General features: G+C 42.1%; 1 protein-coding gene across 5 annotated transcripts in view; it reads right to left on the bottom strand.

The window, feature by feature from the left end:
* The window catches only part of LOC145353875 (receptor-type tyrosine-protein phosphatase T-like), a 1,296,999-nt gene that overhangs the window by 174,288 nt on the left and 1,107,288 nt on the right, over nucleotides 1–15,423 (bottom strand). For 3 of the 5 annotated variants that reach the window (XM_080204786.1, XM_080204787.1, XM_080204790.1), the window contains one exon: nucleotides 13,931–13,960. The exons of the other annotated variants lie outside the window; for them this stretch is intronic. In XM_080204786.1, coding sequence (XP_080060912.1) covers nucleotides 13,931–13,960 — 30 coding nt within the window. The remainder of the gene's footprint in view (nucleotides 1–13,930; nucleotides 13,961–15,423) is intronic. 5 annotated transcript variants of the gene reach the window in all.

Below are 15,423 nucleotides of genomic sequence, written 5' to 3'. Positions count from 1 at the left end.
AATTTCACACCATGTTTTGTGACAGATGCAGTCAGGCAACTGACTGTGACAGAATGGCGCAAGGAGTATAGAGTAGGACATTGCTGAGGAAGATGGTCCAATGAATAGCAATGGCGATGAATAAATGATAACTTTCTTTTAGAAAACAAGTGTGTCCTGTTTGTGTCTCTCTTGTCCAGAGTTCAGAAAGAAACACTGTTCTGTGAAAAACATTAACCAGTAAAGTAGATATGAGAAAGAGAAACTGGGAGCTGAATACTTCAATCTTAACAAGGGAAGAGGTTGGGAGTTGAAAGTGGCTGTAGGTAGTGGAGAAATGGTGAGGCAAAACTTTAGCAAGCCAAAGAATAAATTCACAGAATCCCTACAGTACAGAAGGAGGCCATTCGACCTATCAAGTCTGCACCAATCACAATCCCACCCAAGTCCTATTCCCGCAACCCCACACATTTACCCTGCTAATCCCCTGCCACTTAGGTCAATTTAGCATGGCCAATCAACCTAACCTGCACATCTTTGGACTGTGGGAGGAAACCGGAGCACCTGGAGGAAACCCACTCAGACACCGGGGGCGAAAGTGCAAACTCCGCACAGACAGTGACCCGAGGCTGGAATTGAACCTGGGTCCCTGGCACTGTGAGGCAGCAGAGTTAATCACTGTGTCACCGTGCTGCCCTTAAAGAGCTGAAAGAATGGTGTGAATGAACATTAAACCAATGGAACTAAGGGAATATTATGTGCCGAATTATACTGGCCTTATATAATACCAGAAATGGCAACACTAGATTATTTTGTGTGAGAAAGAAGGAAAGGAATATATCAGAATCTTGTATTGGTGGAAATTTCACTCATGATATTTAATGTACTCAGGCTATTAAATAAACAACAGGGAACTCATAATGGGGCAACATGTTTTGTCACAGTAATTGGGCTACATGGATGGCATAGCCAGTTTTCATTTCATTTTTAACCTATTCATAAGGTTCAAAAGCTGCATCACAGAAAAGCTACTGGTTGTAATTATGGCCAAGTGCTAAAAGCTCTGTCTGAGAAAGAAACTGTTTCCTATGGTTCGCCAGTGTTATCCTACTCAAGCAGACAATACCAAACAGCATGACTGTGTACAAAAGGAGAACAATCATCATCAAATTCATAGTGCAGAAGGAGGCCATTTGGGCCATCGAGTCCACACCAACTTTCCAACAGGGCATCTTACCCTACCCTATCCCCATAGCCTCATGTATTTACTCTGCTAATCCCTCTAACCTATACATCTTGGGACACTAAGGGGCAATTTAGCATGGCCAATCCACCCAACCTACACATCTGTGGATTGTGGGAGGAAACTGGAGCACTCGGAGGAAAACCACGCAGACGCAGGGAGAATGCAGAAACTCCACTCAGTCACAGGCTGGAATTGAACCAGTCCCTCACATTGTGAGGCAGCAGTGCTAATCACTGTGCCACTGTGCCATCCCAAAGCCACATGCGTCATTTATCCTCTATTTTTACATACAATCATTAAATCGAAGAGGATTTGAATGATGTAACAAAGACTGAAAATCATCTGAAACCCTCTCATGTTGGTTACAGAATTTTACGCCGGAACTTTACCAGCTCACCTGCCACAGAATCAGAGCAGGCGAGGGTCTGACAGTAGAAATCTCCGTTGACCTTGAGCGGGAAATTCCGGTTTCGCCGTAAGATCCCACCCATAATTTTCCATTAACTTATACAATAGTTTTGGAATTTTAAAATATATTTTGCTACAATTAAACTGACACGAGCTTTGCAGAATCAAAGGTTCTGAACAGTTAAGTTATATTATTTACCATTTTAATCCATGAGATAAAAACTTCACTCACGCTGTAATCTGTTTCCTCTGCATGGAAATATCTATCATTTGTTATCTGTTAATAAACCGAACTATTGCTTAATCCCCACATCTCTGCCCCTGACTCTAAATTGAATGAAATGGGGAACAAACATAGGTCTCCTGCAGTGCCCTTTTAATACTGTAACCAATTAATGCCTCTTACCTGCAGGGCTACACAAAAACACTCGGATGGATGCTGCCACTGAACAGCCATGTAATGATTACAAATCACCCTGATGGATATAAACTGGCACTTACAGCAAGCAGCATTGTTACGAATCAATCAATCAATCATCGTCCAGCTGTGTACCATCAGAACTGATCAAAAGCATCATTTACATCGGCAGATACCAGTGTTTATTATATTCTATTATAGACAAGAAACTGGGGAAAAAAAACAAGCTCAGGCCGTGCAGTGGAAAATGCATTTCTTCATCCATCTGTTTCATGCTATAGGATAGAACTGTCTATTGGCAACAGTAACAACCAGATAGTCAATACATTTATACTCCCCTACAAATAACAGATATCCCAATGCATAGTACTAATGAAACTGATTACACCATGAGTGAACTTTTTTATCTCATTGATTAAAATGGAAAATAATATAACTGAATTGTTTTGAATAGGGCAGCACGGTGGCACAGTGGCTAGCACTGCTGCCTTACAGTGCCAGGGACCCAGGTTCAATTCTGGCCTCGGGTGACTAGCCATGTGGAGTTTACACATTTTCCTCTGTCTGCATTGGGCTTCCTCCAGGTGCTCTGGTTTCCTCCCACAGTCCATAGAATAACTGGTTAGGTACTTTGGCCATGCTAAATTGACCCTTGGTGTTCCAAGATGTGTAGGTTAGGGGGATTAGCAGGTAAGTGCATGAGGTTATGGGGATAGGGTGGGGTAAGATGCACTGTCAGAGAGCAGTCCAAAGATGTGTAGGTTAGATTAATTGGCCATGCTAAATTGCCCTTTAGTGGCATGGGGATAGGGTCTGGGTGGGGATTACGGTCAGTGCAGATTCAATGGGCCAAATGTCCTTCTTCTGTACTGTAGGATTCTACTCTATGATGCTATGGAATCTTTTATGTTATAAACCAGTATTAGTTCAATTGCAGCAAAATATATTTAAAAATTCCAAAGTTGTTAAGTTAAAAGATGTGTTATAACCCCTCAAAAATAAACTTGTCTTAAATTAGCCGGAAAATAAATGCAAGAGATAGTCCTCTGATAATATTTGATTCCCAGATTTAAATGTTTAGATGTGTTGGGGGGCCAGGGTGTTGGTTGGAAAGCCGGCTGGTCAGTGATAATCCCTTGGTTTATCATTCACCGATATGCTCACTGCCGCAGAGTTTTTCTTTGCCTTCAAACTTTGAATCAATTAAAAACTCTCTAATTAGGCTTCTGCTTCCTGTTCCAATTGCAGCGGAGCCTGTGTCACTGTAAATAATGAGACTCTGGGGGCCGCTGATGATAAGCGCCAGCTGCAGTCTCCCGCTGCAATCCTTGACAGTATATTTAAAGATGAGGAGAGCACTGCAGTCGATGGGCTGACGATAAAGGTAAGAGAGATCAGTCTGACTTAGTTTTAAAATTCAGCCAGCACTTCAGGGAATAAGGTAAAGCAACACCTTTGAACATTGACAACTTGGGAGTTTGTAAAACACTTTATGGGTTTGCACAATCACATGAAATGTTCAGTTGATGGCTCAAGGCACGGCAAACAGGTGAGCAGGGTTAGAGGGCACAGAATGATTGGACCAGGACATATATACATCAATCAGTCCCCATTTTATCTTCATACAATGCATCCTTACTTTAACATTATTGAAGTGTTATTCATCATTCAACGGCAAAACTTATGGCAGTTTGAGAAGCAGAGCAATCGAGTTAATTGAATGAAAAAGAGTGCCTCGACTGTACAGGCTAAAAGAGTTGGGAAGTGCACCATGTTGGAAGAGGGAGATCAATCCCAGCTGACAAGTTCACACTGTAAATAGACACTGCGCGGCCTGGGAGGGTGGTGGAGGCGGGATGCCTCACGTACTTTAAAAAGTACCTGGATGAGTACTTGGCACCCCATAACATTCAAGGCTACGGGCCAAGTGCTGACAAGTGGGATTAGGTGGACAGGTCAGGGCATTTCATGCACGAAGCAGACTCGATGGGCCAAAGGGCCTCTTCTGCACTGTAGTATTCTGTGATTGTCAGTATTGATGCTTTAATTTTTAATACTTCTCGGCTTTTTAGCTAAGATCCAGCCCAAGATGAGGAGGTGCAATGCCTTATCTTGTCAGCTTGCATCTTGTTTGTCTCTTTGGTGGGGACCATGAATTGGATTCAATTTGAACTCGTCTTCTGGAGAAGCAAGGAGATGGATTCGGGTCTGCTCAGCCTACCATTGGCTTTGTAAGAATGGAGCAAATCAGGATTTTCCCTCATGCATGGATTAGTCAGGTCTGACTGTGTTTGATTTCAAAACAGCCTTGAGGACAATTAAGGGTGGACAATACATCTTTTCGTAGATGATTATGACAATGTCAGCAAACACTGAATCAAGTGGACTTAGCAAAGATTATATTGGATAATTCTTTTGCTTGCTTGCCAGTCATGCTCATATTCCCCCAGAGGGATTAATGATCAAAAATAAAAGTTGCTTGAGATTGCCCCATCTGGAAGAATTTTCAATCCTAAACTGAATATAAATCGAGTAAATTGAAGTATAAAACCACAGACCGATTCCAAAACAAAGCAAAACAATTTGAGGACTCTCTCCCTGAATTCCTGCTGCTCTACATCCCAGTGTCAGGTTGGGTACTGGATCCAGGCTGCACTTACACTGCAAATGCATATAGTGTCAAAGTGCAGGAAAAGTGTTTCGCAATAATGCTATAGCTAGTTATTGGCAGAATTTTACCAGCCCACCCACCTGGGATTTCAGCAGGCACGGGGCGGAGCATGGGAAGGTCTGTTGGCCTCGCCCGGGATTTTACAGTTTCGGGCTGAGCCCACGACTGCTCATGGCAACACATGGGAACCTCGAAAGCAGTAACTACGCATTAATTCACTATTGCTGAAAGTTTGTCGTTAAAAGAACACAGCATGGCCCTTTTGACACTGTTCTCTGTCTCTTTAGAATGGAAAGATTGGAGTTTTCAAGGTGAAGTGATACAAATTCCGTGCGGATTTCAAACAGAATGTTCTTGGCCATCTTGGCGTACAGATCCCAGCAGCATCTGTCAGGAAAACCTCTGTACATCTTTGTTAGCAGTCAAATTGGGCCTTCTGTTTTTCCCATCGGGAGGCAATGTTGTCAAGTCTCAGGATGGTCAATGTTTTGCACACGAAATGAAATACAGCAGCAGTGTTGTGGCTGTTGTATGAAAGGACAACAGGAACTCTAAGGTCAAGTTCCCCTCCTGTTTGACATCCTGTCACAAGACAGACAGGATAGAAACATATCAAATAAAGTGATGGTTCAGCTGCTTTCGCTGTTACTTTAGCAATTTTTCCTTCAGTATAGTCATTTGATATTGTAAAGTATAGTTCGTTGAGATTAAAGATCACTTTTGCAATTGTGCCCAGTACAACAGGGGCCATTGGAGAATTTTGGCTCATTTTGTTACACTGGTGTTCAATATCTTTTTGCAGATGATATGACAATGTCAGCAAACACTGAATCAAGTGGAGTTAGCAAAGATTATCTTGGATAATTCTTATTGAAACTCAAAATCACCCTGAGGATACGTTTCCAAACATTTTTGAGTTCAAACTCAATTTGTTGTCAGCAAATTCCAACATCTGCAGTATTTTGTTTTTGAAAAACAAATAGTGATTCTTTCAGTCTAACATGTAAGTTATAAAATACACAGTGTGACATTAGTGCTTATTGTTCTACATGTTCACAAAAAGTCCAACACTTTACGGAAATGATAATTCATTTAAAGTAAGCGAGAAGGTCTCCGCGACATTGTTCTTGTTGAGTTCCCCGATTGTTTAAGCTTGACCTTTGTTTCTCTCATGTTGCCACAAAGAACTGTCCCTCTGTGGCACTGATTTTCTTTCAGACAATGTGCAGGTTAACTGGCCATCCATCACGCAAATCTGCCTTCCATCCATTGACTCTGTCTACACTTCCCACTGCCTCAGCAAAGCAGCCAGCATAATTAAGGACTCCTGACATTCTCTCTTCCACCTTCTTCCATCAGGAAAAAGATAGAAAAGTCTGAGGACACGTACCAACCGACTCAAGAACAGTTTCTTCCCTGCTGCTGTCAGACTTTTGAATGGACCTACCTTGCATTAAGTTGATCTTTCTGTCCACTCTAGCTATGACTGTAACACTACATTCTGCACCCTCTCATTTCCTTCTCTATGAATGGCATGCTTTTTCAGTATTGCGCGCAAGGAACAATACCTTTCACTGTGTGTTAATACATGTGACAGTAATAAATAAATCAAATCCAATCAAGTCAAATCCAGTGGGATTTTCCGGTGCTGCTGCAGTAAATGGAGGTTTGGCTGAGTGCCAAATTCCCCATCCTCCCTGGCAGTGGCAGCGGGGTATGAATGGCCAGAAAATTCTGGCCAATGTGTCTGTTTTGTATGTCTGTACCTTGCTGCATTAAATGTATCTATCTGTATATCTTTCTGGCCTTGCATATGTTGTGTTCCTCTATCCCTGAGATGTCTCTATGCATGACTGCTTTGTGTTCACTGATTTTTCTCTCACTCTTGGTATGTTTGCATTTGCCTAATTTTTCTCTGTCCGACCTTTCCTTAGATGATCTTTGTTTCTGTTTGTCTCTGATCTAATTATTTCCGTCATCAATATTCTCCATGTGCTTCCAACTCAGTTTCTAGTTAAAGTATGTTTAATTGTTTGGCGTTTTCACAGCTTGAGTGCTGCTGAGAAAAGAGACATGCTGTCAAAGCTTTTCATCTTGCACTCATCAGGACAGCAACGCAAGAAAAACAACTGTAAAGGGAACAACAATTTATACTGCTTGGCAAGAGAGTGCTGTTTGCTTGTCAAGTGGACTCTGACTGGGGGAGGCATTGCCATGGAAATGCAGCAGGGGACAGATAATTCTGCTAGCTTTTGTTTCAAATTCAAACTGGACAGGTTGACTCTGATTGATTGAGGCTTGGTGAATGAACCAGGGAATGCCTGTCGTAAAACCTTTTGTTCAGCTTGTAAGTGAGCCACAATGCCCACATATGAATGCTAGAAGCTACAGGTCCCTGTCTTTTACATATAGGAGGACCAAGCGTTACACCTTTTTCAACTAAACAAAAGCTTGGTGACCAATCAGCATTTTCTTCACATGCAGTTCCCTTTACTGTTGGTTTACCTTGTATAGCTGCCCTGATGAGTGCAAGTTGAAAAGCTTTTACATCATGTCTCTTTCTTTTGGGTGGAATTCTCACATTTTCTTTCAAAGTGCCGTGGCTCTTGCAGGAAGGTGGAATGTCTCCTGCTGCAGCAGCTGGCGGGAGTACACGCCAAATCTTCTGGCCCCAAACCCATTAATCATGCACCCAGGTGTTTTATGCTATTTTCAGTCGCGGGACAGGCCTGGATATCTGCTGTCATGTCCGGGAGCCATATTGAAAACATCACTGACCCACTATTGAAGAAAGTAGATGGACCTCCTGAAAATGAAGATCCAGGAACATTCTGAAGCAGGAAGATGGACCCTCACCGTGGCCCCAAATCTGGAAGGTCCACCTGTTGAAGCTTCCCCCACCAACCGACTGCTGTGGTGTTTCGGTTCCAGGGTTTTAGACGACCCTCACTTTGAACTCCGGAAGCAGCCCCATGTATAGTTCAGATGCATCCCGACATCTGCACACCGCGTTGTTCTGAATGTACTTCATACCGGCAAACCTTCCCACCTAGCATCATGAAGAATCTGACATGGGCTTTCATCTGCATCCTAGTAACAGGTTGACAATGATGTTGGCGCTGGCCTCTGCTGGGTTTTCTGATCCACCATGGCAGGCACCCGCAGAAGATCTCACTGTACATTCACGTTAGCTTGAAACTGATTTCTGGGTCTCCCGCTATATTGTGACCCCCTCTCCCCCACATTCCTGCCATCGAACACGCCAGCAGGACCTTGGGAGAATTCCACCCTATTGTCTCTTGATATAATGCACAGGGTGCATTGGATTTACATCAAGAATTTGGTCAAATATTTAAGTCAAGTTTAACTGTTTTAGCAGTTAAAATTTGTGATTCAAGTTTACAAATATGAAATACGTTTTGCAATAAAATATTTTTAAAATAAGAAAGCTATGTCTAGCTCTTCTGGTTGTAACCTCAGTGGGGGTGGGGTGGGCACGCGGGAGGGGGGCACGGTACAGCCTACATTGAGTAAAGGCCTGTGCCACAGACTGACATCTGACTTCTGTCCTCTAAACAACCTATCTTGTAGGCACACCATGTCACTCGATTCTGGCTCCCACGTCCAGGATATTTTAAATAACTGGCTCTCCCCGCCCGCATCCCCCCCCCAACCAATGTTTCAAGCTTCAAATCTTTAACCGTGGCATGGATATGGCTTCTAGCCACAATCTTTGCTATGCTCTCTGCGGCAAACTAAAGGACAACCCCCAATCCCTGACACAGGAGGATGCTCTTCATTACCCAGAGTTTATTTTTTAAAGTTTATTTATTATTGTTACAAGTACGTTTACATTAACGCTGCAATGAAGTTACTGTGAAAATTCCCTAGTCGCCACAGTCAGGTGCCTGTTCGGGTACACTGAGGGAGAATTTAGCATGGCCAATGCACCTAACCAGCAAATATTTCTGACTGCGGGAGGAAACCAGAGCACCTGGAGGAAACCCACACAGACACAGAGAGAACATGCAGATTCCGCACAGACAGTGACCCAAGCTGGGAATCAGACCCAGGTCCCTGGGGCTGTCAGGCAGCAGTGCTAACCACTGTGCCATCTTGCCACTAGGTGATTCTCACAACTATATTCCCAGTGCACACATATACTTGGTCTCTCAACTTTATTCTCCATAGAAAGACATGACTAGAAAGACAACACATTACTACACGCTTGCTAAACAGTGGAAGCAGTGTGTTATAGACAGGGCTAAGCAATCCTTTCTTCTATTTTCTCAGAAGACGAATGAAATTTGGCATGTCAGCTACATCTCTCACCATTACAGGTGCATGACAGAAAGCATTCTTTCTGGTTGTATCACAGCTTGATTTGGCTCCTGCTCCACCCAAGACCGCAAGAAACTACAAAACGTTGTGAACGTAGCCCAATCCATCATGCAAACCAGCCTCCCTTCCATTGACTCTGTCTAAACTTGCTGTTTCCTCAACAAAGTAGCCAGCATAATTCAGGACCCCACACACCCCGGACATTCTCTCTTCTACCTTCTTTCGTCAGGAAAAAGATACAAAAGTCTGAAGTCATGTACCAACCAACTCAAGAACAGCTTCTTCCCTGCTACTGTCAGACTTTTGAATGGATGTACCTTGCATTAAGTTGATCTTTCTCTACACCCTAGCTATGAGTGTAACACCACATTCTGCACTCTCTCGTTTCCCTCTCTATGAATGGTATGCTTTGTCTATATAGCATGTAAGAAACAATACTTTTCACTGTATATTTATACGTGATAATAACAAATCAAATCAAATATTTGCACCACTCAAGAACCAGGCATTGACCGTCTTTACGGAGAGAGATTATACACATCTTCCCTTAACATTCAATGGCATTAACATCACTGAATTCCTGGCCATCAAGAGCCTGGGGTTATTCTTATTCAGAAGTTATGGGTGGGGTTTTGAGCCCGTGTTCACCATCCGCTGGATCAGCGGAGGGGCTCAATATCCGACCCAGAGGTTGCAAATCTTGCTGGTGAGATTGCGACTTCTGATTTTCGCCAGCCCTCGCTGGCAACATAACCAGGTACACGCTCACAATGGGTATGAACCTGATTTACATATATTTAAATACATTTCCATCTGATTAAACACATCCTTCCCCCCACCACCACCCTGCCAGGGATCGAGCCCCTGCAAACACATTGAAACAGTTTACAGTGCCGTTTACAGCAGGTTCAACCCTGCCTCCTCCATGAAGAGAACAGTTTCAGCTTCTCCAATACATGCACGGAACAGAAATCCCTCACCTCTGCACAGGTGCTCTCCTGATGTCGAAATAGATTCTAGCTCCCCCGAGGGAATTAGGAGATGGCATTGGTGACATTTATGGTGCCCAGCTGAGGTTCAGCTGCATTGGATCCGGGGCTCTAAGTCATCATGGAGCTAGTTACAGAATTGGAAATAAGCTACTTTGCAAAGCCATCTCACAATCATCTCCTCTCCCAGGGTGGGAAATTGCCTGCGGGGTGTCCTTGTTCCTGGCGGCACTTCACTCTATTGGCCTCCACTTGGTCATTCTCTTTGTTCTTATATCATAGAATCCCTACAGTGCAGAAGGAGGCCCATCGAGTCTGCACCGACCGCAATCTCACCCAGGCTCTATCCCTGTAACCCCACACCTCTAATCCCCTTGGTACTAGGATCAATTTAGCATGGCCAATCAACCTAATCCGCACATCTTTGGACTGTGGGAGGAAACCAGAGCACCCGCAGGAAACTCAAGTAGATACGGGCAGAATGTGGAAACTCCACACAGACAGTGACCCAAGGCAGAATTGCCAAGGTGCCCTTCTTGGTAAGAGCAAGCAGATGTATAGTCAGCAAAAAAAATAAAAATCAGGATTCACAGGCTGAAGTGACTTTAATTGATCTGGATCTACTGATATTTTGATTTAATTTGATATGTTATTGTCACATGTATCGGTATACAGTGAAAGGATTGTTTCTTGCATGCTATACAGACAAAGCATACCACTCATAGAGTACATAGGGAAGACGGAAAAGAGAAAGTGCAGAATGCAGTGCTACATTCATGGCTGGGTTGCAGAGAAAGATCAATTTAATATAAGGTAAGTCTATTCAAACATCTGATGGCAGCAGGGAAGAAGCTGTTCTTGAGTTGGAGAATGTCTGGGGTGTATGGGGTTTTTGATTATGCCAACTCCTTCCCCGAGGCAGCAGCAAGTGTGGACAGAATCAACGGATGGGAGGCTGGTTTGTTTGATGGACTGGGCTTCATTATAGTTTCTTGCAGTCTTAATGCGTACTTGATTCAGGTGACTACCTGGTCCTAATGTTAAAAGACCTTCAGATGTGGTTGGATACAGGGATTGATGATCAAAGTGAAAATCTAGGAAATTCGGGTAGTCCAGTTTCCTCGCACACTCCAAAGATGTGCAGGTAGGTGGACTGGCCACGCTAAATTGCCCCTGGGGGTGTCAGGGGGATTAGGAAGGTGAATACATGGGGTTACAGGGATACAACCTGGGTGGGATTGTTGGTGGTGCAGGCTCGATGGGCCAAATGGCCCCCTTCTGCAGTGTGGGGATTCTAGGATTCTATGTTCTTAGCTCGCCTTTGCTTGGTCATGTGTTCCACGTCTCGGGGTACAAATACCAGAAAATTCTACCCTCCTCTCTCTATCTTTGCTCTGAATTTTCTTCCCAAGCTCAAACTGTTCTGGAATGGGTTTCTGCAATCTGTTGTCACCATCTTAACATCCATCAGCACACTTTCCAGTCAGATATTTAATTATTTATCGTAAATCATGAAGGCGGAGGAGAGACTGACAGTGGGGGATATTTAATTATGGATCGAGGGGACAGCGGCGTTGAATTCTGGGGAAGCAGGTAGAGTTTCTATAGATCAGGTGAGGAGGCAATAGAAGGAAACTTTAATAAACAGCTGGGATTTTTTTTAATTTATATCTCAGGGACCAGGGTGCACCATTAAATTTTAGCAAACAGAAGGGTAATACATTTATTTATCCTTCAGTGAACAGACTGCAGTGAGTTGTAGGAGGAAAAATGAGCAGCGGAAAACATTTAATATTTATATCTAGTAAAACAGGCAGCGCCATTAATTTCTAGGAGCCAACAGGGCAATATATATTTATCTAAAAGGAGCAGGGAGCCCTGGAACAAGATGTGTTGGTTTATTTGTTTATCAGGGAAGAAACTACCAGACCAAAAAAAAACTTAGGGGCGTCCAAACTTAAAATGAAATGAATTTAAAGATGGGGACATATTCACAAAATGGATGAAATAAATAAAAAAAAATGTTATTTGCATTAAAGGGATAAACAAAACGCAAACTGGCATGAGGAATTTCATTACATTGGCTGAACTTCTCCCATCTCGCCCAGCGCAGGAATTGTGGCGGAACGAGATTAAAAATTTGGCGGACCATTCAAACGTCCATTGAGCTCAGGTTGGGGATTTCCAGTCTTGGGGGCGCAGGCGGCTGGAAAAATGCCTCCCAATATCCCAACAGTGGTCAAAAGCTGCAGTTACATTGTGACGGGCAAGAGTTTACATTGGAAAATTCTAAATTACTCACAGTTATGTACCTTCTTAACACTGTAATTAGTTGCCAAGGAATGTTATAAAAATCATGATGACGGGATGCATACACAGATTCAGATTTTAAATAATATGAGTAGATAGGTTATGGTCCCTGTAAGAATAACTGCTAAACTAATATTAGACAAACCCAATAAGCAATTGCACATTGGTATAATATACATATTTGTAGTGACTTAAAATGCAAGTAAAAAGCTGCTCACCATCTGTTTGCAATGGGCCTACAATGTTGTCTGTAAATTACAGATGATTAAACACCATAATTGATATTAACTCAGACCATGTCCCAAAAATACACAATCACATCATGATAGCCTACCATTACCTATGATCAGCAGCAGGCATCATTACAAATGCAATGTAAACACTTTTGCATGTGAACACGCAAAGGCCATTTTAATAAGGCACAGATGTAGCAGTTTAAGAATAAAATAATCTGATTATTTTTCCCTTTTCATTCTTCCCCCCCTCCCCCAACTCTAACATGTATCCCAGTGCCTCACAGCATCTCCCACTAGAGAGTGTAGGGAAATAGTCTACTGCCACACATTTTCCAATGCCAGCCTGTGGGCAGCACGGTAACACGGTGGTTAGCACTGCTGCCTCACAGTGCCAGGGACCCGGGTTCGATTCCCAGCTTGGGTCACTGCCTGTGCGGAGTCTGCAGGTTCCTCCGGGTGCTCCGGTTTCCTCCCACAATCCGAAAGATGTGCATTGATTGGACTGTGGCAGTTAGGGGAATTTCACAGTAACTTCATTGCATTGTTAATGTCAGTCTTACTTGTGACTAATAAATTAATTTTAATTTACTTTACCGCCTAAAAAAGTGTAAAGCAAAGGTGGCCTGAGCTAATTTGCCCACTGGTCTCTGTCTGTTTCCTATGAAGAAAAAGCGTGCTGTATTTCAGCATCTCTTCACATGGGGATTGGGTCTCAATGCTCAAGGACTTGAGATCTCAATCCGCACTGTGTTCATATAACAATGTCCTGAGACCCTGCATCATTCTTACAACAGCGAATCTAGAGTAAGAATTCATCAGTTCTATTTCATTCATATCATTCCCAAAGATTTGCCTTGAAAATTCAATACATAGCTTTATCACATATTAAGCGGTGTTAGGAAAGATCCTACAATGTCCAGCGTTAACTCTACTTTTATGTAAATGGTAAATCCAATTTATGGGCACAGTGGATGATTGATTGCTGTTAATATTATTCCAAATGACCAAAGGCTGTAGTGATAAGCTATTTCTGCTGGTGGTATGTCTTCTCCAGCCTTTCAACATTTTATGCAATGACATCACAAAACTTGCGGGTAGTCGCAATGGTAGGATTATTTAGCTAGCAAGTTATAAAACATTCTACAATTATAAATGATTTAAATTCAAACATTAGAGTATATTAAAACACACTTTTAAGAATGCCTTATGCGTTTACAAATGCTGTTTTAAGTTCCGTAAATAGTTGAGCTATCTACTCTAAGCAGCTTTCCTTGGTTATAAGAAAAGCATGGAGACTAGTGAAGGGAAATTTCTACTTGAGCTGATACTTACAGGTAATATGAGTAGGAATAAGCACTCCTCCTGCCATGCGTGAACAGTTGAAGGGATAAATGGATGGGAAAGCAATGAAAGGGAAAAATAAGAAAATAAGTTATTAAGGAATTTGCATAGTACAAATCAGGGGATTAGGATTATACAGAAAATGTCAAAGTCACCTTGAAGTTTGTTGCAACAAAAGTGCAAATAACATGTCAAGTACTGAAGTAATAAATCTGCCTTGTTTATCTGTCTATTGGAACCAGAGTTTAGTTCTTTAATTTTATTGACAATAATTTGAAGGGAGTGGCACAAAGGTTAAAATGAACTGCAATCTCTTCTGTATTAATGCCTCCTGAGAAACTTGATTTATTACGGTCATGTTATTCCTCAGGATTGTTAAACAAAATCTGTCACAGAGGCAACCATAGAGGATTGCATGATTACTGTAATGGAAGGTGGGAGTCAAACCAATCTTGTACCACTCCTGCCGCATCTCCTAAATGAGATAAAAGTGGATGACTCTTCATATAATTGTACTGCATGTGATGCAAAGGTGTTGTAAGCAAATTGCCTTGCTCCAAAGAAACCTCAAAATTAAACTGTGCATCCAAGTAGGCAAGTATATCTGCTGTGAGTGAAATAAATGAATATTTTAAATTTAATTTTAAAATAAATACTAAATAGAGGTTAATTGAGTTTTAGAATGGAAGGGGAGACACACGTCTACTTAGTAAAGTAGCCGAAATTGTGCACTAACTTTTTAAGGTATGCAATATAATTTAATGATTCTGGATTAGACAGTGCTTGTCATGGGGAAAAATGATACATCATCTCATTGAAATTCTACTCCCATTAATCAAGCCCAGAATAACACCCCATGCAGGATACAATAATCCACTTGCTGGCTTACTCAACAATGAACGACGGTCTGGAACTGAATATGTACGGGGGTGGGGTGGAGAGGGGGGTAGGGGTGGGGAAAGCGGAGGTAAAAGAAATATAAAAATGCTCTGCACAACTGAAAAGCTTCTTGATGAGATTATATCTAACGTTCCAGTCCCGTTTATTCTATTTCTTGTGCAGCACTAAAATAGTTTTGAGTCATTTTTTTCCCAGTAGCCTTCTGTGGGTTGCACTAATGGCAAACTCTAGAGTCTTATTGCAAAAACTGATTAAATCAATTCTTCCTCTGCACAATTACCAGTGTAGTCAATTGATCTTTCGTGAGCGACATCATTTGTGATAGAATTTCCCCGCTTGGTTCGTGGAGCTAAAGCTGACTTAAGTAAATGCAAATTCAATTTAGCAGTATTTTGGACAGCATCAGTGGAATTTTCTTTATTATTCTCAGAAATATGTTTTCGGTTTTTTTTTGTATAAAGATTATTTTTTTCCCTGTTTCTGTTATCTAATCTAAAAGCAAAGAAAAATACAGGGACCTCCTTTTGTTGATGTTTGATGTTTTAATTAAATGCCTGTTTTATTGACTGCTTTGAGGGCCTTAA

This window comes from Carcharhinus amblyrhynchos, chromosome 16 (genome assembly GCF_965287045.1).
Source record: "Carcharhinus amblyrhynchos chromosome 16, sCarAmb.v2.hapA, whole genome shotgun sequence".
Taxonomy (NCBI): Eukaryota; Metazoa; Chordata; class Chondrichthyes; order Carcharhiniformes; family Carcharhinidae; genus Carcharhinus; species Carcharhinus amblyrhynchos.
The sequence above is the reverse complement of the archived record's forward strand: the minus strand, read 5'-3'. Positions and strand labels throughout refer to the sequence as shown.